This window comes from Phalacrocorax aristotelis, chromosome 34, assembly GCF_949628215.1.
Source record: "Phalacrocorax aristotelis chromosome 34, bGulAri2.1, whole genome shotgun sequence".
Taxonomy (NCBI): Eukaryota; Metazoa; Chordata; class Aves; order Suliformes; family Phalacrocoracidae; genus Phalacrocorax; species Phalacrocorax aristotelis.
Genome location: NC_134309.1, coordinates 140,106 through 158,338, shown reverse-complemented (window position 1 = coordinate 158,338; position 18,233 = coordinate 140,106). Strand labels below are relative to the sequence as shown.

The following is an 18,233-nucleotide window of genomic DNA, read 5'->3' as shown; positions in this document are numbered from 1 at the left end:
CAAGTCCTCCATTGCCATGATTGGCCAACTTGCGTCCTCCCACGCCGTGATTGGCCAGCGGCGTGACGGGAATGTGGGGAGGCCTCTTCCATAGCACCCAACATGGCCTCCCCCACCCCTATGGAGCCTCCAGCCCCACACCTCCCCCCCCCCGCCCCCCAAGTGCCCCCCCGGGACCCATAACCGCCCCCCGCAGCCCCACAAGTGCCCCCTTGGGGCGCATAACTGCCCCCCCCTTAGCCCCCCAAGTGCCCCCCTGGGACCCATAACTGCCCCCCCTTAGCCCCCCAAGTGCCCCCCCGGGACCCATAACCGCCTCCCTCAGCCCCCCAAGTGACCCCCTGGGACCCATAACCGCCCCCCTCAGCCCCACAAGTGCCCCCCTGGGACCCATAACCGCCCCCCCCCAGCCACACAAGTGGCCATAACGGCCCCCCCCCCGCCCCCCAAGTGCCCCCCCGGGACCCATAACCGACCCCCCCCAGCCCCCCAAGTGCCCCCCCAGGGCAGGCACAGACACTCGGGGCAGCGGCTCCGCAGGGTCTTTATTGCCCGGGGGGGGGGGTGGGGGCGGGGCTAAAGGTCACTTCCGGTGTTAAGGCGGGGTCAGAGGTCACGGGGGGGCAAAGGTCATAGGTTTGAGGAGGGGGGTGGGTCGGGGGTGGGGGAGTGAGGGGTTTCATGAGGGTCCTGGGGGGTCCTTGGTGGGGGGTGGGGGGGGGTCGAGTGGGGTCGTTGGGGGCGGCTAGGAGCAATTGGGGGGTTGGGGGGGTATTGGGGGGGTCCGGGGGGGGTTGGGGGGTCTGGGGGGGTTCAGGGGGGTTGGGGGGGAACCCGAGGGGGTCTCAGGGGGTGGGGGGGCGGGGTTGGGGGGTCCTTGGGGGTGGGGGGAGGGTCATAGAGAGGGTATTGGGGGGGTCCCGAGGGGGGGGGTCTGGGAGGAATTGGGGGGGTCGGGGAGGGGTTGGGGGTTCCCAGGGGGGTTGGGGGGTCCCCGGGGGGGGTTGGGGGTCCCCGGGGGGTCTCAGGGGGCAGGGGAGGGGTTGGGGGGGTCCCAGGGGGGTTGGGGGTCCCGGGGGGGGTTTGGGGGGTCTCAGGGGGCGGGGGAGGGGTTGGGGGGTCCCAGGGGGGTTGGGGGGTCCCGGGGGGGGGTTTGGGGGGTCCCCGGGGGGTCTCAGGGGGCGGGGGGGGGCGCCCCCGGCCTCGCCCCGTGACAGGGTGCGGCTCCGCCCCCGCTCGGCCTCGCTGCACAGGGAGGAGGTGCGGGAGCGGGAGAGGCGCGTCATGGCCGCCGCCGCCACTGCCGGGGGGGAGGGGCCTCGTCAGGGCCACGCCCTCCCCGGCCACGCCCTCCCCGGCCACGCCCTCCCCCGCCCCCTCCACCAACACCCCTACCCTGCCAGTGAAGGGGGAGGGGGGCCGGGAGCTCAGGCCACGCCCACCACCCCCGGCCACGCCCACAACCCTAAAGCCACGCCCTTGTCCCGGCCACGCCCCTCCGGTGGGGGTTAGTGCGAAGTGGGGGGGGGGGCGGGACCTGGGCCACGCCCCATGATGTCAGACTGTGCCCGCCCTCCCCAGGCCCCGCCCTCTTTGCCCAGGCCACGCCCCCCTCAGTGGGGTTAGTGGGGAGAGTCCGGGCCACGCCCCTTCTGTCAGGCCACGCCCCCTCCCTGCAGCCACGCCCCGCCATTAGGGAGCAGGAGTTGGTGACATCACACGTGACTTGACAAGGCGGGGGGGGGGGGGCGTGTGTGGGGGAGGGGGTCGGTGACATCACACGTGAGCGGGGGCGGGGGGGGGCGGGGGGGGTGAGCTCATGCGTGACCTCACCGATGGCATCACTCCCTACCTGGCCCTACGCTCCGCTTCCGGTCCAGGACGTGGGGGACTGGGAGGGGGAGGGGCGGGGGGGGGGAGGGGATGCCCGGGGGGGGTAGTTACCCCTCCATGCCTAGTCACGAGCCCCCCGCCCAGGGACGAGCCCCCCACGGCTCGCCGTGGGCCCCGTGAGCAGCCACGCGCCCGCACTCACCGTAGCCCATCCCCTGCACGAAGTACTTGAAGGCCTCCGTCAGCTTGGCCGGCTGCGGGGGGGGCGGGGCCGGGGGCGGGGTCACGGCCACGCCCACCGCGCGGGCCACGCCCCCCCTCTCCCCGAGGCCACACCCCCGTCCTGAGCGGCCCCCCCACCCCCCGTCCCTTCTGATGCTGCCCCCTCCCCCCCTGCCCCGAAGCCTGTGACGCCCCCCCGTGACCTCTGACCCCCCTGTGACCCCCGTGACCCCCCGTGACCCCGTGCTACCCCCGTGACCCCCTGTGACACCACGTGTCCCTGTGACCTCACATGACCCCCATGACCCTGTGACCCCCCATGACCCCCTGTGACCCCGCGTGACCCCTTGTGACCCCGTGACCTCCTGTGACCCCGTGCCCCCGTGACCCCCTGTGACCACTCGTGACCCTGTGACCCCCGTGACCCCAGGAACCTCTGACCACCCCCACCCCCACAACCCCTCGTGACCCCCCCATGACCCCCGTGACCCCCGTGACCCCCATGACCCCCCGTGACCCTGCGCGACCCCTCACCTGGGTGAGCTGGGGCTGCCCCCCGCCGTCCGCCATCTGCAAGAGCCCCCCAGAAAGGGGGGGGGGGGGGGAGGTGAGGGTGGGCGTGGCTGGGGCGGGGGCGGGGCTCAGCGGGGTCAGGGGTCAAAGGTCACCTTCAGGAAGGACGTCTGGGTCGGGTCCAGCTTCGCGTTGCACTCCACCTGCGGGGGCGGGGCGGCACCGGGTGATGTCATCGGGGGGCGGGGCAGCACCCAGGGGTGTGACATCATCGGGGCGGGGCAGCAGCAGGGTGGGGGTGTGACATCATCCAGAGGCGGGGCATCAGCCAACGGGGGGTGTGACATCATTGGGGGCGGGGCAACACCAGGGGTGTGACATCATCCGAGGGGTGGGGCATCATCCAGGGGGCGGGGCATCACCCAAGGGGGGTGACATCATCCAGGGGGCGGGGCATCACCCAAGGGGGGGTGTGACTTCATCCAGGGGCAGGGTGTCATGGGGGGGTGTGACTTCACCAGGGAACTGATGACATCACTGGGGGGGGGTGTGTGACATCACCAGCGGGTGTGGCATTACGGGGAGGGGTTGTGACATCACTGGGTGGGTGACGTCGCACGCCCCTCCCCCACTCACCACGGCATCCTCGTGCGGGGCGTTGTCACCCACCACCAGCAGGACGGGGCAGCTGGGGGGGAGGGGAGGGGTCAAAGGTCACCCGGGGTCAAGGGGCAACGGGGGAGGGACCGGCAAGTGCCGGGGGGGTCGCGAGGGGGTCGCGGGGTCAGAGGTCGCGGGTCACTCACCGGAGGCTCCCGGCCCCGCTGCGCTCCAGGCCCAGGTCCCCGCGGCTGGGGGGGGTCCCAGATTGTGCCAGTGCCCCCCAGTGCCCCCCCAGTGCCCTCCCAGTGCCCCCCAGTGCCCCCCCAGTGCCCCCCCAGTGCCCTCCCAGTGCCCTCCCAGTGCCCCCCCAGTGCCCCCCCAATGTCCCCCAGTGCCCCCCCAGTGCCCCCCCAGTGCCCTCCCAGTGCCCCCCCAGTGCCCCCCCAGTGTCCCCCAGTGCCCTCCCAGTGCCCTCCCAGTGCCCCCCCAGTGCCCCCCAGTGCCCCCCCAGTGCCCTCCCAGTGCCCCCCAGTGCCCCCCCAGTGCCCTCCCAGTGTCCCCCAGTGCCCCCCAGTGCCCCCCCGTGCCCCCCCAGTGCCCCCCAGTGCCCTCCCAGTGCCCCTCAGTGCCCCCCCAGTGCCCTCCCAGTGTCCCCCAGTGCCCTCCAGTGCCCCCCAGTGCCCTCCCAGTATCCCCCAGTGCCCCCCCGTGCCCCCCCAGTGCCCCCCCAGTGCCCTCCCAGTGCCCTCCCAGTGTCCCCCCAGTGCCCTCCCAGTGCCCCCCCAGTGCCCTCCCAGTGTCCCCCAGTGCCCCCCAGTGCCCCCCAGTGCCCCCCAGCGCCCCCCAGTGCCCCCCCAGTGCCCCCCCAGTGCCCCCCAGCGCCCCCCAGCGCCCCCCAGTGCCCTCCCAGTGTCCCCCCAGTGCCCTCCCAGTGCCCCCAGTGCCCCCCAGCGCCCCCCAGCGCCCCCCAGTGCCCTCCCAGTGTCCCCCCAGTGCCCCCCCAGTGCCCTCCCAGTGTCCCCCCAGTGCCCCCCAGCGCCCCCCAGTGCCCCCCAGTGCCCCCCAGTGACCCCCAGTGTCCCCCCAGTGCCCCCCCAGTGTCCCCCCAGTGCCCTCCCAGTGTCCCCCAGTGCCCTCCCAGTGTCCCCCCAGTATCCCCCCAGTGCCCTCCCAGTGCCCCCCCAGCGCCCCCCCAGTGCCCCCCCAGTATCCCCCAGTGCCCTCCCAGTGCCCCCCAGTGCCCCCCCAGTCCCTCCCAGCGCTCCCCCAGTGCCCTCCCAGTGCCCCCCCAGTCCCTCCCAGCGCTCCCCCAGTGCCCACCTGTTGTACATGCCCCACAGCAGGGGCGCGTTGGGCGTCGCCCCCAGACGTTCCCGGCCCTGCACCACTGGGGGAGGGGCGGCCGCCAGCTCCTCCTGGGGGGCAGAAACCGCTGCGACCCCCAAGTGCCCCCAGGACCCATAACTGCCCCCCCAGCCCCCCAAGAGTCCCCCGGGACCCATAACCGCCCCCCCCAGCCCCCCAAGTGCCCCCCCTGGGACCCATAACCGCCCCCCGCAGCCCCCCAAGTGCCCCCCCGGGACCCATAACCACCTCCCCAGCCCCCCAAGTGCCCTCCCGGGACCCATAACTGCCCCCTCAGCCCCCCAAGTTCCCCCCCGGGATCTATAACTGCCCCCCCCGCCCCCCAAGTGCTCCCCGGGACACATAAATTCCCCCACATCCCCACAAGTGCCCCCCCGGGACCCATAACTGCCCCCCCCCAGCCCCCCAAGTGCCCCCTGGGACCCCCGGCCCCACCTGGGTGAAGAGATGGGCCAGAATCATCTCGGTGGTCGACGACGTCAGTCCTGACAGCTGCAGACCCACATTGACCCATAGCACCCCACAGCGCCCCACAGGGCCCCACAGGGCCATGGTGGCACCCCTCAGCCCCGCCCCCAGCCCCGCCCACCTTGTGGGCCGCCCAATCCATCCAGCCCTTGGCGTGGGGGTCGATGTTGACGAGCACCAGTCCCTCGACGGCCTCGGGGTGCAGCAGCTGTGGGTGCTGGGGGGTGACCCACGGCAACCCACGGCCACCCCGACCCACGGCGACCCACGGCCACCCCGTCCCACGGCGACCCCCAGGCTCCCAACCAAGACACCCCAAACCCTCTCCCAGCCCCCAACCCCCCTCAAGGCCCCCCCCAAAGATCCCCCCCAAGGACCTCCCAAGGACCCCCGAGCCCCCCCACCCCCCAAGTACCCTCCCACAGCCCCCAAAGCCCCCCAAGGACACCCCCAAGACCCCCAAGTCTCCCCCAAAGCCCCCCCAGCGACCCCCAAGGACCCCCCAACTGCCCAAAGCCCCCCCCCCAGCGCCCCAAGGACCCCCCAGCCCCCCAAGGATCCCCAAAGCCCCCCAAGGACCCCCCCCAAGCCCCCCAAGGACCCCCAAGTGCCCCCCCAAGAGCCCCAAGTCCCCCCCAAAGCCCCCCCAGTGACCCCAAGGACCCCCCAGCCCCCCAAGGACCCCCCAAGGACCCCCCCCAGCCCCCCAAGAACCCCCAAGGACCCCCAAGTGCACCCCCAAGCCCCCCCCCACCCCACTCACCCCAAATTTGGCCAGGACGAAGGCGCCGGCCCCCACCCCCATGCCGATGATGCTGGCGATGCTGGCGGGGGAGGGGACAGGGCTGGGTCAATCTGGGCCTCCCCCCCCCGCTATGGGGCGAGGTGGGGGGAGGGGTCCCCTCCTCCCCCCTCTCACCCCCCCGCCCGCCGTGGGGCGCCCCCCGACTCACTTGAGGTACTGGAGGATGCAGGGGATCATCTCGGCCAGTTGCTCCAGTGAGGGGTACTGGTAGCTGGGGGGGGGCGGGGTCAAAGGTCAGGGGGGGTCAACGGGGTCATGGTGGGGTCAATGGGGGTCATTGGGGGGGCAACAGGGTCATTGGGGGTCAACGGGGTCATGGTGGGGTCAATGGGGGTCAATGGGGTCATTGGAGAGTCACTGGGGGTCACTGGGGGTCACGGGGGTCACTGGGGGGTCACTGGGGGTCACTGGGGGTCACTGGGGGGTCATTGGGGGTCAACAGGGTCATTGGGGGTCATTGGGGGGCCAATGGGGTCATTGTGGGGTCAATGGGGGGCCAACGGGGTCATTGTGGGGTCAGTGGGGTGTGTGGGGTGTCAAAGGGGTCAATGTGGGGTTCAACTGGGTCACTGGGGGGTCAACAGGCGGTCAGCAGGGTCAGTGGGGGGTCAAAGGGGTCGCTGGGGAGGGTCAACGGGGTCGGGGGGTCAACGGGGTCAAGCCATGGCATGGGGGGCGGTGTCAACGGGGGATCCAGATGGGGCACAAGGGGTCGGGCGGGGGGTCGATGGGGTCACAATGGGGCTCACAGGTCAACGGGGGGTCAAGGGGGGGTCAATGGGGTCAATGGGGGGTCAACAGGGGGTCAACAGTGGTGAACAGGGGTCAACGGGGGGTCAATGGGGGTCAACGGGGGTCAATGGGGGGTCAATGGGGACAACAGGGGGTCAATGGGGTCAACGGGGGTCAATGGGGCATCAATGGGGGTCAACGGGGGTCAATGGGGGGTCAATGGGGTCAACGGGGGTCAATGGGGGGTCAACGGGGGTCAAGGGGGGTCAAGGGGGCATCAATGGGGGGTCAACGGGGGTCAAGGGGGGTCAACAGGGGGTCAATGGGGTCAATGGGGGGTCAACGGGGGTCAATGGGGGGTCAACAGTGGTCAAGGGGGGTCAACGGGGGGGTAAATGGGGTCGATGGGGCAGCAGGGGGTGCTGGGAGGGGGGGGTTCAATGGGGCAGGCGGAGGTTGAGGGGGGGGTGGGAGGGGTTGTGGGGGGAGGGGCGACCAACCCGGCGGGGTAGGGCGGGGCACCCTCCTCCATTCCGGGCGGGTCCACGTGAACCACCAGGAAGTTCTTGACGATCTCCTGCATCTCGGGGTGGGCGAAGAGGGGGGCGAAGCACGAGGCATCTGCGGGGGGGGGAGGGGCGAGGCCGTGGGACCCCCGGCAGCGGGGCGGGGCACCCCCCACATCCGGGGGCGAAGGGGGCTGGGGGGGGGGAGGGGACTCACGGGTGTGGCCGACATCGGGGAAAGTGAGGAGGGCGGGGCGGCCGGGGCGGGGCGACCCCACCAGGGTGACGTTGACGGCCCCGAAGGGGGTCTCCAACACAGCCCCCTGCTGGAGGGGAGGGGGGGTTGGGGGTCAGGGGAGGGCACCCACCCCCCCACTGCGCCCCCAAAATCGTGTCGTTCCCCCCCCCGCCGCAAAAACGGGCTGATTTTTCACCCCCAAATCGCCCATTTTGGCCCCAAATTCCTCACCCGGCCCCGCCCCAACTGGCCCCGCCCGACCCCAAACTGCCCGTTTACCCCCCCCCCCCCCCCCCCGAATTACCCCTTGTGCCCCCAAAATGGGTTGATTTTCACCCCAAATGACCCATTCCGGCCCCAAAATTGCCCAGTTTTGCCCTAAAATTTGGCCAAAAATCGCCCATCCAGCCCCGAATTACCCGTTCCGGCCCAAATTGCCCCGTTTACCCCCCAAATCGGTCTCTCCCCTCCCCCAAATTTGGCCCATTTTGCCCCCCTCAAATTGTCCATTCACCCCTAAATTTGGCATTTGGCCCAAATTTGCCCGTTTTGCCCCCAAAATTTTCCCTTCTGCTCTAAATTCCTCATTTTAGCTTCCGAAATTGCTCGTTTTGACCCAAAATGACCCGTTTACCCGCCAAAAGGACTGCTTTAGTTGAAAACTGCTTCTTTATCCCCATTTTGCCCCCCCCAAAATCAGCCTTTCGGCCCCAAAATTGCTCATTTTGCCACCAAAATTGGCCTTTCTGCCCCAAAATTGCCCATTTTGCCACCAAAATCGGTCTTTCGGCCCCAAAGTTGCCCATTTTGCCCCCAGAATTGCCCATTCTGAGGCCAAATTGCCCATTTTAACCCCGAACTGGCCCTTTGGCCCCCAAATTGCTCATTCTGCCCCGGAATTGCCTGATTCGCCTGAAAAAAATAATCCCTTTTGCCCCAAAATCGCTGATTTTTAACCAAAATTCCCCGTTTCCCCCTCAAAAACTGCCCGTTTTGCGTCGAAACGGGGCTCTTTTGCCCCAAACTGCTCGTTTGCATTTAAAAATTCCCCTTTGACCCCAAAATTGAGCTTTTTGACCCAACATTACCCATTTGTCCCGCCTCCATTTGACCCTTTTGGCCCTAAAATTCCCTTTTTAACCCCAAACAGGTCAGTTCTGACCCAAAATCGGTCGTTTTACACTGAAATTACCTGTTTTCCCCTGAAATTAGTCCTTTGGCCCCGAAATTCCCCATTTTGCCCCCAAATTACTTGCTCTGCTCCAAAATTGCCCGTTTAGCCCCAAAATCGGCACCTCTGCCCCAAAACTGCCCGTTTTTGACTGAAAATTGCCCATTTTGCCTTAAATTGCCCGTTTTAACCCCCGATTCGCCTGTTCCGAGCCAAATCTGCCCTTTTTACCCCCAAACTGCCCGTTTATCCCCAAAACGGGACGTTGTGCCCCAAATTTGCTCATTTCACCCACAAAACACCCCGTTTCCTTCCAAATCTGCCCATTTCTCCCCCCAGAATCCCTCAATTTCCCCCCAAATGCCCCATTTTGCCCCAAATTTGCCAATTTGACACCCAAAACCCCCCGTTTTCCTCCAAACTTTCCCATTTTCCTCCCAGATTCCTCATTTTACTCCAAAACTCCTCATTTTCTTTGCAGATTTGCCTATTTCGGCCCCAGATTCCTCCATTCCCCCCCCCAGTTCTTCATTTTGCTCCCAAATTCCCCTTTTTCCTCCCAAATTCCTCATTTTACTTCTAAATTCCCCCTTTTCCTCCCAAATTCTTCAACTCAGCCCCTGAAATCCCCGTTTTCCTCCCAAATTCCTCATTTTCTTCCCAAATTTGGCTGTTTGGCCCCAAACGTCCCCGTTTTCCACTAGATTCCCCCTTTTCCCTCCCCAAACGCTCATTTTATTTCTACATTCTGCACTTCACTCCCAAATTTGCCCTTTTGGCCCCCAAAATCCCCCATTTTCCTCCCAAACCTCCCCATTTCCGTCCGAAATTCCTCATTTTCTTTGCAGATTTGCTTGTTTTGGGCCCCAAATTCCTCCATTTTCGTCCCAAAGTCTTCATTTTCCTCCCAAACTTCTCCATTTTCCTCCCAAATTTGCCCTTTTGGCCCCCAAAATTCCCTGTTTCCCTCCCAAATGCCTCATTTTCTTCCCAGATTTGCCCATTTTGCCCCCCACATCCCCCACTTTCCTCTAAATTTCCCCATTTTCCTCCCAAACTGCTGTTTTACTCCCAAAATCCCCCATTTTCCCCCCTAATTGCTCAATTTCCTCCCAATTTCCTCATTTTACGTTTAGAGTTCCTCGTTTCCCTCCCAAATTTGCCCTTTGGGCCCCAAAATTCCCCAATTTCCTCCAAAATTTCCCATTTACCCCCCAAATTTCCTCATTTGGCTCCAAAATCCCTCATTTCCCCACCAAATCCTGTTTTCCTACCAAATTCCTCATTTTCTTCCCGAATTTCCTCTTTTGGCCACCAAAATTCCCTATTTTCCACCCAAACTTCCCCATTTTCCTCCCAAATTCCTTATTTTACCCCCAAATTCGCCCTTCTGGCCCCAAAATTCCCTGTTTTCCTCCCAAATTCCTCATTTTACATTTAAATTCCCCATTTTCCTCCTAAAATTTCCCTTTTTCCTCCCAAAATCCCCCATTTTCCACCCAAATTCCTCATTTTCCTCCAATTTCCTCATTTTACATTTAATTTCCTCATTTTCCTCCCAAATTTGCACTTTTGGCCCCCAAAATTCCCCAATATCCTCCCAAATTCCTCCTTTTCCTCCCAGATTTCCTCATTTGGCCCCAAAATCCCTTGTTTCCCCACCAAATGCCCTTTTTCCTCCAAATTCCTCATTTTCTTCCCAGATTTGCCCGTTTGGCCCCCAAAATCCCCCCTTTCCCCTAAATTTCCCCATTTCCTCCCAAACTCCTGTTTTACCCCCAGATTCGCCCTTTTGGGCCCCAAACTTCCCTGTTTTCCTCCCAAATTCCTCATTTTACATTTAAATTCCACTTTTTCCTCCCAAAATCCCCGTTTTCCACTCAAATTCCTCAATTTCCTCCCAAATCCCCTCATTTATGTTTAAGTTTCTTGTTTCCCTCCCAAAATCCCCCGTTTTCCTCCCAAATTCCTCATTTTCCTCCCAGATTTCCTCGTTTGGCCCCAAAATCCCTCGTTTCCCTCCTAAATTCCCCGTTTGGCCCCAAACCCGCTCCCTCCCCCCCTCCCCCCCCGCAGGCCCTGGGGGGGGGGTTGGGGGGGTGGGGGAGGGGCCAGGCGGCCCGGCGGGGTGGGGGAGGGGTCTCACCTTGACCTCGGGGGGAGGGGCGGCCTCTTGGAACTCCATAACCCTGCCGCGGGGGGGGGGGGGGGGGGGAGGGGCGGGGGGGTCAGAGGTCACGACCCCTCCCCCACCTCCCCCTCCCCCGCATGGGGGGGGGTCCCGCGCGCGCCGGGGTGGGGGGAGGGGCGGGGGCCCCCCGCGGCCGGGCGGCCCCTACCTGCCACCTTCGCTCGCCTTTGCCGAAAACAACCCCTCCCCCACCCCACGCCCCGCCCCTCCCCCCACGCCGGTGGGGGAGGGGAGGAGGGGCAACCCCGCCCCTCCCCCCACCCCCATGGGGGGGCCCCGGAGTCCGGCCGCTCGCCCCGGCCCCCCGAACGGGCCCCGTGGGGAGGGGCGGGGCGTGGGGGGAGGGGCGGGGCTATAAATAGCCAGGAAGGAGGAAGGGGGGGGAGGGGGGAGGGGAAGGGCCATTCCCGGACACCGGGCGTTCCCGCCCCTCCCCCACCCCCCCCGCCCAATCAGGCGGCGGCGCTCGCTAAGCCCCGCCCCCCGCCCGCGCGCTGCCGCCGCCGTGGGGGGCGGGGCCAGGAGCCCCCCGGGCTCATTTGCATAACGAGGGGGCGCCGGGGGGGGGAGGGGCGGGGGGTGGGGGAGGGGCGGGGATGGGGGCGGGGCCACAACGACCCAACTCGTGCGCAAGCGGCCGCCGATTGGCCGGCACGGGGGGGCGGGGGCGGAGGTTAAGTGGGCGTGGCTCATTAATTATGCATGCTCTTTAATTACCGGGTGGGGGCGGGGTGGATTAAGGGTGGGGGAGGGGGGGTTAATGCCCGCGGTTCATTGGGGGGGGTGGGGGGGTGGGGGAGGGGAAGGCACAGGCTGACGTCACGTGACGGGCGTGGCTCGACGCGGGGGGGGGGTGGTGGGGCCGGCCGGGATTGGCTGGGCCGACACGGGACGGACACGGGACGGACACGGATCGACATGGGATTGACATGGCTCCAACATGGATTGACACGGGATCAACACGGGACTGGCACAGGATGGACACGGGATCGACACGGGACCGGTGTGGGATGGACACGCGATTGACATGTGATTGACACGGGATCAACATGGGATCCGTGTGGGATGGACACGGGGTCGACATGTGATTGACATGTGATTGACACGGGATCAACGTGGGATTGACACGGGATCAACATGGGACCAGTGTGGGATGGACACGGGATCAACATGTGATTGACATGCGATTGACACGAGATCAACACGGGACCCGTGTGGGATGGACACGCGATCAACACAGGATGGACACGGGATCAACATGCGATTGACATGCGATTGACATGTGATTGACACGGGATCAACATGGGACCAGCGTGGGATGGACACACGGGATCGACACGGGATCGACACGGGATCGACACGGGATCGACACGGGATGGACACGCGATCGACACAGGACCGGCGCGGGACGGAGAGGGGACGTAGGCGGGACCGAGACGCCCCGCCCCCGCGAGGCCCCGCCCCACACCCCGCCCCCTCGGCGTGCCCCAGGCGTGGCCCAGGCGTGCCCTAGGCGTGCCCTAGGCGTGCGGGGGCTCGGGCGGGCCAGGCGCGGGGCCAGGGCCGCCAGGAGGGTCCGCAGGTGCCGCGCCCCGGCCTGGGCGGCCGCCAGCACCTCCTCGTGCCCGGGGGGGGGCGCCCGCCCCTCCCCCCCCTCCCCCTGCCCCTCCCCCTCCTCGTCCTCGTCCTCGTCGTCCCCCGGCGCCGCGTTGGTGATGAGCGACAGCCCCAGCACGCGCAGCCCGCAGTGACGCGCCGCCGACGCCTCCGCCACCGTGCTCATGCCTGCGGGGCCGCCGCGCGCTCAGGGCACGCGGGGACCCCCTCCCCCCCCCCCGCCCCCCCCCCCGGGGTCTGCGGGCGGCTTCGGGGGGCCTGAGGGAGCCCCACTGACACGCTGGGAGTCCTCAGCGTGCCCCTAGCGTGTCCTCAGCGTGTCCCTAGCGTGCCCCTAGCGTGTCCTCAGCGTGCCCCTAGCGTGCCCCTAGCGTGTCCTCAGTGTGTCCCTAGCGTGCCCTTAGCGTGTCCCTAGCATGTCCTCAGCGTGTCCCTAGCATGTCCTTAACATGTCCTCAGCGTGTCCCTAGCGTGTCCTCAGCATGTCCCTAGCATGTCCTTAGCGTGTCCCTAGTGTGCCCCTAGCGTGTCCTCAGCGTGTCCCTAGCATGTCCTTAACATGTCCTCAGCGTGTCCCTAGCGTGTCCTCAGCATGTCCCTAGCATGTCCTTAGCGTGTCCCTAGCATGTCCTTAGCGTGTCCCTAGCATGTCCTCAGCGTGTCCCTAGCGTGTTTCCCCTCTCTTCCCATGTTCTTAGCACGTTCCATATAAAAGCCTGGCTCACCCTGCCCTTAACACCCCACTTTGCCCTTAGCGTGTCCTTAGCGTCTCCCTAGCGTGTCCCTAACACGCCCTTAGCCTGTCCCAAGCACGTCCGTGGCGTGTCTCCCCTCTCTTCCCATGTTCTTAGCGTGTTCTCTCTATGTAACCCTGATTCACCCGCCTTAAACACAACCAATTTGCCCTTAGCATGTCCTTAGCGTGTTCTTAGCATGTCCTAAGCCTGTTTCCTTCTCTTCCCATGTTCTTAGCGTGTTCTATATATAAAAGCCTGATTCACCCCCTTAACACCCCCAGTTTGCTCTTAGCGTGTCCTAAGCATGTCCTAAGCATGTCTCACCTCTCTTCCCATGTCCTAGGCCCGTTTCCCCTCTCTTCCCATGTTCTTACCGTGTTCTGCACGTACAACTCAGATCCACCCCCCTTAACACCCCCAGCTTGCCCTTAGCATGTCCTAAAGCATGCCCTACGCGTGTCCTTAGCATGTCCTAACCATGTTCTTATGTTCTTAGCATGTTTACCCCCTTTTGGAGCCGTTTGGGGCGGCCCAAGCCCAGGGGGGACTCGGGGGTCCCCGGGGGGTCCCGAAGGGGGGGGGGGGGCACTCACCGACGGCGTCAGCCCCCAGGCGCCGCAGGAGGCGGCACTCGGCCCCCGTCTCGTAGCTGGGCCCGCCGACGCCGCAGTAGACGCCGGGGCGGGCGTGGAGCTCGGGGGGGGCCAGGGCCAGGGCCAGGCGGCGCAGCCCCGCGTCGTAGGCGCCCGCCATGGCCGGGAAGCGGGGCCCGAACCTGGGGGGCACGGGGGGCACGGGGGGGTGGGGGTCAGATATGGGGGGTTGGGGTCAGATATGGGGGGTTGGGGTCGGATATGGGGGGATTGGGGTGAGATATGGGGGGTTTGGTGTCGGATATGGGGGTTTGGGGTCAGATGTGGGGGGTTTGGGGTCGGATATGGGGGGTTGGGGTCGGTTATGGGGGGTTGGGGTCAGATATGGGGGGTTGGGGTCGGATATGGGGGTTTGGGGTCGGATATGGGGTTTGGGGTCGGATATGGGGGGTTTGGGGTCAGATATAGGGGGTTGGGTTCAGATATGGGGGGTTGGGGTTGGATATGGGGGGTTTGGGGGTCCCTGGGGGCGTTTGGGGGGTCCCGGGGAGGGGTTTGGCGGTCCCGGGGGGGGTTTGGGGGTCCCGGGGGGGGGTTTGGGGACCCGGGGGGGGGTTTGGGGCATCCGGGGGGGGTTTGGGGGACCCGGGGGGGGTTTGGGCGTCCCGGGGGGGGTTTGGGGCATCCAGGGAGGGGTTTGGGGGGTCCCGGGGGGTGTTTGGGGGATCCGGGGAGGGGTTTGGGGGTCCCGGGAGGGGTTTGGGGCGTCCCGGGGGGGGTTTGGGGGTCCCGGGGGGGGGTTTGGGGGTCCGGGGGGGGGTCGGGGGTCCCGGGGGGGGGGTTTGGGGGGTCCCGGGGCGGGGGTTGGGGGTCCCGGGGGGTGGGTTTGGGGTTCCCGGGGGGGCTTGGGGGTCCCGGGGGGGGTTTGGGGCGTCCCGGGGGGGGTTTGGGGCGTCCGGGGGGGGGTTTGGGGGGTCCCGGGGGGGGGTCGGGGGTCCCGGGGGGGGGTCGGGGGGTCCCGGGGGGGGTTTGGGGCGTCCCGGGGGGGGGTCGGGGGGTCCCGGGGGGGGGTTTGGGGGGTCCCGGGGGGGGTTTGGGGGGTCCCGGGGGGGGTTTGGGGGGTCCCGGGGGGGGGTCGGGGGTCCCGGGGGGGGTTTGGGGGGTCCCGGGGGGGGTTTGGGGGTCCCGGGGGGGGTTTGGGGCGTCCCGGGGGGGGTTTGGGTTCCCGGGGGGGGGTCGGGGGGTCCCGGGGGGGGGTTTGGGGTCCCGGGGGGGGTTTGGGGGGTCGCGGGGGGGTTTGGGGTCCCGGGGGGGGGTTTGGGGGGTCCCGGGGGGGGGTCGGGGGTCCCGGGGGGGGTTTGGGGCGTCCCGGGGGGGGTTGGGGGTCCCGGGGGGGGGTCGGGGGTCCCGGGGGGGGTTTGGGGCGTCCCGGGGGGGGTTTGGGGGTCCCGGGGGGGGGTTTGGGGCGTCCCGGGGGGGGTTTGGGGGGTCCCGGGGGGGGTTTGGGGCGTCCCGGGGGGGTTTGGGGGGTCCCGGGGGGGGGTCGGGGGGTCCCGGGGGGGGGTTTGGGGGGTCGCGGGGGGGGTTTGGGGTCCCGGGGGGGTTTGGGGGTCCCGGGGAGGGGTTTGGGGTTCCCGGGGGGGGTTTGGGGGGTCCGGGGGGGTTTGGGGCGTCCCGGGGGGGGTTTGGGGCGTCCCGGGGGGGGGTTTGGGGGGTCCCGGGGGGGGGGTCGGGGGTCCCGGGGGGGGGTTTGGGGGGTCCCGGGGGGGGTTTGGGGCGTCCCGGGGGGGGGGTCGGGGGGTCCCGGGGGGGGGTTTGGGGGGTCCCGGGGGGGGTTTGGGGCGTCCCGGAGGGGTTAGAGGGGTCCCGGGGGGGGTTGGGGGTCCCGGGGGGGGGTTTGGGGGGTCCCGGGGGGGTTTGGGGGTCCCGGGGGGGGGTTTTGGGGCGTCCCGGGGGGGGTTTGGGTTCCCGGGGGGGGGTCGGGGGGTCCGGGGGGGGTTTGGGGTCCCGGGGGGGGGTTTGGGGGTCGCGGGGGGGGTTTGGGGTCCCGGGGGGGGGTTTGGGGGGTCCCGGGGGGGGTCGGGGGGTCCCGGGGGGGGGTTTGGGGCGTCCCGGGGGGGGTTTGGGGGTCCCGGGGGGGGGTCGGGGGGTCCCGGGGGGGGTTTGGGGCGTCCCGGGGGGGGTTTGGGGGTCCCGGGGGGGGTTTGGGGCGTCCCGGGGGGGGTTTGGGGGGTCCCGGGGGGGGTTTGGGGCGTCCCGGGGGGGTTTGGGGGGTCCAGGGGGGGGGTCGGGGGTCCCGGGGGGGGGTTTGGGGGGTCGCGGGGGGGGGTTTGGGGTCCCGGGGGGGTTTGGGGTCCCGGGGAGGGGTATGGGGTTCCCGGGGGGGGTTTGGAGGGTCCCGGGGGGGGTTTGGGGCGTCCCGGGGGGGGTTTGGGCGTCCCGGGGGGGGTTTGGGGGGTCCCGGGGGGGGTTTGGGGGTCCCGGGGGGGGGTCGGGGGTCCCGGGGGGGGGTTTGGGGCGTCCCGGGGGGGTTTGGGGCGTCCCGGGGGGGGTCGGGGGGTCCCGGGGGGGGGTTTGGGGGGTCCCGGGGGGGGTTTGGGGCGTCCCGGAGGGGTTAGAGGGGTCCCGGGGGGGGTTGGGGGTCCCGGGGGGGGGTTTGGGGGGTCCCGGGGGGGTTTGGGGGTCCCGGGGGGGGGTTTGGGGCGTCCCGGGGGGGGTTTGGGTTCCCGGGGGGGGTCGGGGGGTCCCGGGGGGGGGTTTGGGGTCCCGGGGGGGGTTTGGGGGGTCCCGGAGGGGTTAGAGGGGTCCCCGGGGGGGGTTGGGGGGTCCCGGGGGGGGTTTTGGGGGGTCCCGGGGGGGTTTGGGGGTCCCGGGGGGGGGTTTGGGGCGTCCCGGGGGGGGTTTGGGTTCCCGGGGGGGGTCGGGGGGTCCCGGGGGGGTTTTGGGGGTCCCGGGGGGGGGTTTGGGGGGTCGCGGGGGGGGTTTGGGGTCCCGGGGGGGGGTTTGGGGGGTCCCGGGGGGGGGTCGGGGGGTCCCGGGGGGGGGTTTGGGGCGTCCCGGGGGGGGGTTTGGGGGTCCCGGGGGGGGTCGGGGGGTCCCGGGGGGGGTTTGGGGCGTCCCGGGGGGGGTTTGGGGGTCCCGGGGGGGGTTTGGGGCGTCCCGGGGGGGGTTTGGGGGGTCCCGGGGGGTTTGGGGCGTCCCGGGGGGGGTTTGGGGGTCCCGGGGGGGGTCGGGGGGTCCCGGGGGGGGGTTTGGGGGGTCGCGGGGGGGGTTTGGGGTCCCGGGGGGGTTTGGGGGTCCCGGGGAGGGGTTTGGGGTTCCCGGGGGGGGGTTGGGGGGTCCCGGGGGGGGTTTGGGGCGTCCCGGGGGGGGTTTGGGGCGTCCCGGGGGGGGGTTTGGGGGGTCCCGGGGGGGGGTCGGGGGTCCCGGGGGGGGGTTTGGGGCGTCCCGGGGGGGTTTGGGGCGTCCCGGGGGGGGGTCGGGGGGTCCCGGGGGGGGGTTTGGGGGGTCCCGGGGGGGGTTTGGGGCGTCCCGGAGGGGTTAGAGGGGTCCCGGGGGGGTTGGGGGGTCCCGGGGGGGGGTTTGGGGGTCCCGGGGGGGGTTTGGGGGTCCCGGGGGGGGGTTTGGGGCGTCCCGGGGGGGGTTTGGGTTCCCGGGGGGGGGTCGGGGGGTCCCGGGGGGGGTCGGGGGGTCCCGGGGGGGGGTTTGGGGGGTCGCGGGGGGGTTTGGGGTCGCGGGGGGGTTTGGGGTCCCGGGGGGGGGTTTGGGGGGTCCCGGGGGGGGTCGGGGGTCCCGGGGGGGGGTTTGGGGCGTCCCGGGGGGGGTTTGGGGGTCCGGGGGGGGGTCGGGGGGTCCCGGGGGGGGTTTGGGGCGTCCCGGGGGGGGTTTGGGGGTCCCGGGGGGGGGTTTGGGGCGTCCCGGGGGGGGTTTGGGGGGTCCCGGGGGGGGTTTGGGGCGTCCCGGGGGGGGTTTGGGGGGTCCCGGGGGGGGGTCGGGGGGTCCCGGGGGGGGTCGGGGGTCCCGGGGGGGGGTTGGGGGGTCGCGGGGGGGGTTTGGGGTCCCGGGGGGGGTTTGGGGGTCCCGGGGAGGGGTTTGGGGTCCCGGGGGGGGTTTGGGGGGTCCCGGGGGGGGGGGTTTTGGGGGGTCCCGGGGGGGTTTTGGGGTCCCGGGGGGGGTTTGGGGTGTCCCGGGAGGGGGGTTTGGGGTCCCGGGAGGGGGGTTTGGGGGTCCCGGGGCCGACCTGTCGTCGTTGGGCCCGGCGAGGGGGCTGCGGCCGGCCAGGCCGGGCAGGTCGATGTGGTCACGGATGACGAGGAGGTGGCCGGGCCCCAGCGCGGGCCGGAGGCTGCCGGCGGCGTTGGTCAGCACCAGCGTGTGGGCGCCCGCCAGCGCCAGCGTCCGCACCGGCACCACCACCTGCGGGGGAGCCTGGCTGGGGGGCGGCCGGGGGGGTGGGGGTGTGGGGGGTGGGGGTGGGGGTGGGGGGCGGCACCGGGGGATGCCCAAAATGGCTTCCGTGGCAACCAACACGGCCCCGTGGCAACAAACATGGCCGCCCTAGCAACCAAGATGGCTTCCTGGCAACAAACATGGCCGCCCTAACAACTAACATGGCCGCCCTAGCAACCAAGATGGCTTC

The 18,233-nt window shown here is 69.1% G+C and overlaps 2 protein-coding genes across 7 annotated transcripts in view; both read right to left on the bottom strand.

The window, feature by feature from the left end:
- Nucleotides 1-830: 830 nt before the first annotated feature.
- On the bottom strand, nucleotides 831-10,898 carry LOC142049201 (protein NDRG2-like). Of its 6 annotated transcripts, none has more exons than XM_075076665.1 (16): nucleotides 10,796-10,898; nucleotides 10,603-10,645; nucleotides 7,265-7,373; nucleotides 7,042-7,162; nucleotides 5,958-6,020; nucleotides 5,768-5,828; nucleotides 5,126-5,212; nucleotides 4,972-5,028; nucleotides 4,492-4,586; nucleotides 3,375-3,419; nucleotides 3,205-3,256; nucleotides 2,724-2,771; nucleotides 2,590-2,625; nucleotides 2,036-2,087; nucleotides 1,853-1,891; nucleotides 831-1,300 (listed from the first exon to the last, which is right to left on the bottom strand). In XM_075076665.1, exons 2-16 carry the CDS (start codon nucleotides 10,639-10,641, stop codon nucleotides 846-848), a joined length of 1,359 nt encoding a protein of 452 aa, XP_074932766.1. In that variant the 5' UTR covers nucleotides 10,642-10,645; nucleotides 10,796-10,898; the 3' UTR covers nucleotides 831-845. The 6 variants fall into 6 exon arrangements, with proteins under 6 accessions (XP_074932766.1, XP_074932767.1, XP_074932768.1 ...); XM_075076666.1 differs by having other exon boundaries at nucleotides 7,265-7,370; XM_075076667.1 differs by lacking the exon at nucleotides 1,853-1,891.
- An 817-nt stretch (nucleotides 10,899-11,715) lies between these two features.
- The window catches only part of LOC142049211 (purine nucleoside phosphorylase-like), a 9,480-nt gene continuing 2,962 nt past the window's right edge, over nucleotides 11,716-18,233 (bottom strand). Inside the window, exons 3-5 of the mRNA XM_075076675.1 lie at nucleotides 17,835-18,022; nucleotides 13,595-13,776; nucleotides 11,716-12,432 (exon numbers count right to left, since the gene is read on the bottom strand). Of these exons, the coding sequence (XP_074932776.1) occupies nucleotides 11,945-12,432; nucleotides 13,595-13,776; nucleotides 17,835-18,022 (858 nt within the window). The 3' untranslated portion in view covers nucleotides 11,716-11,944. The remainder of the gene's footprint in view (nucleotides 12,433-13,594; nucleotides 13,777-17,834; nucleotides 18,023-18,233) is intronic.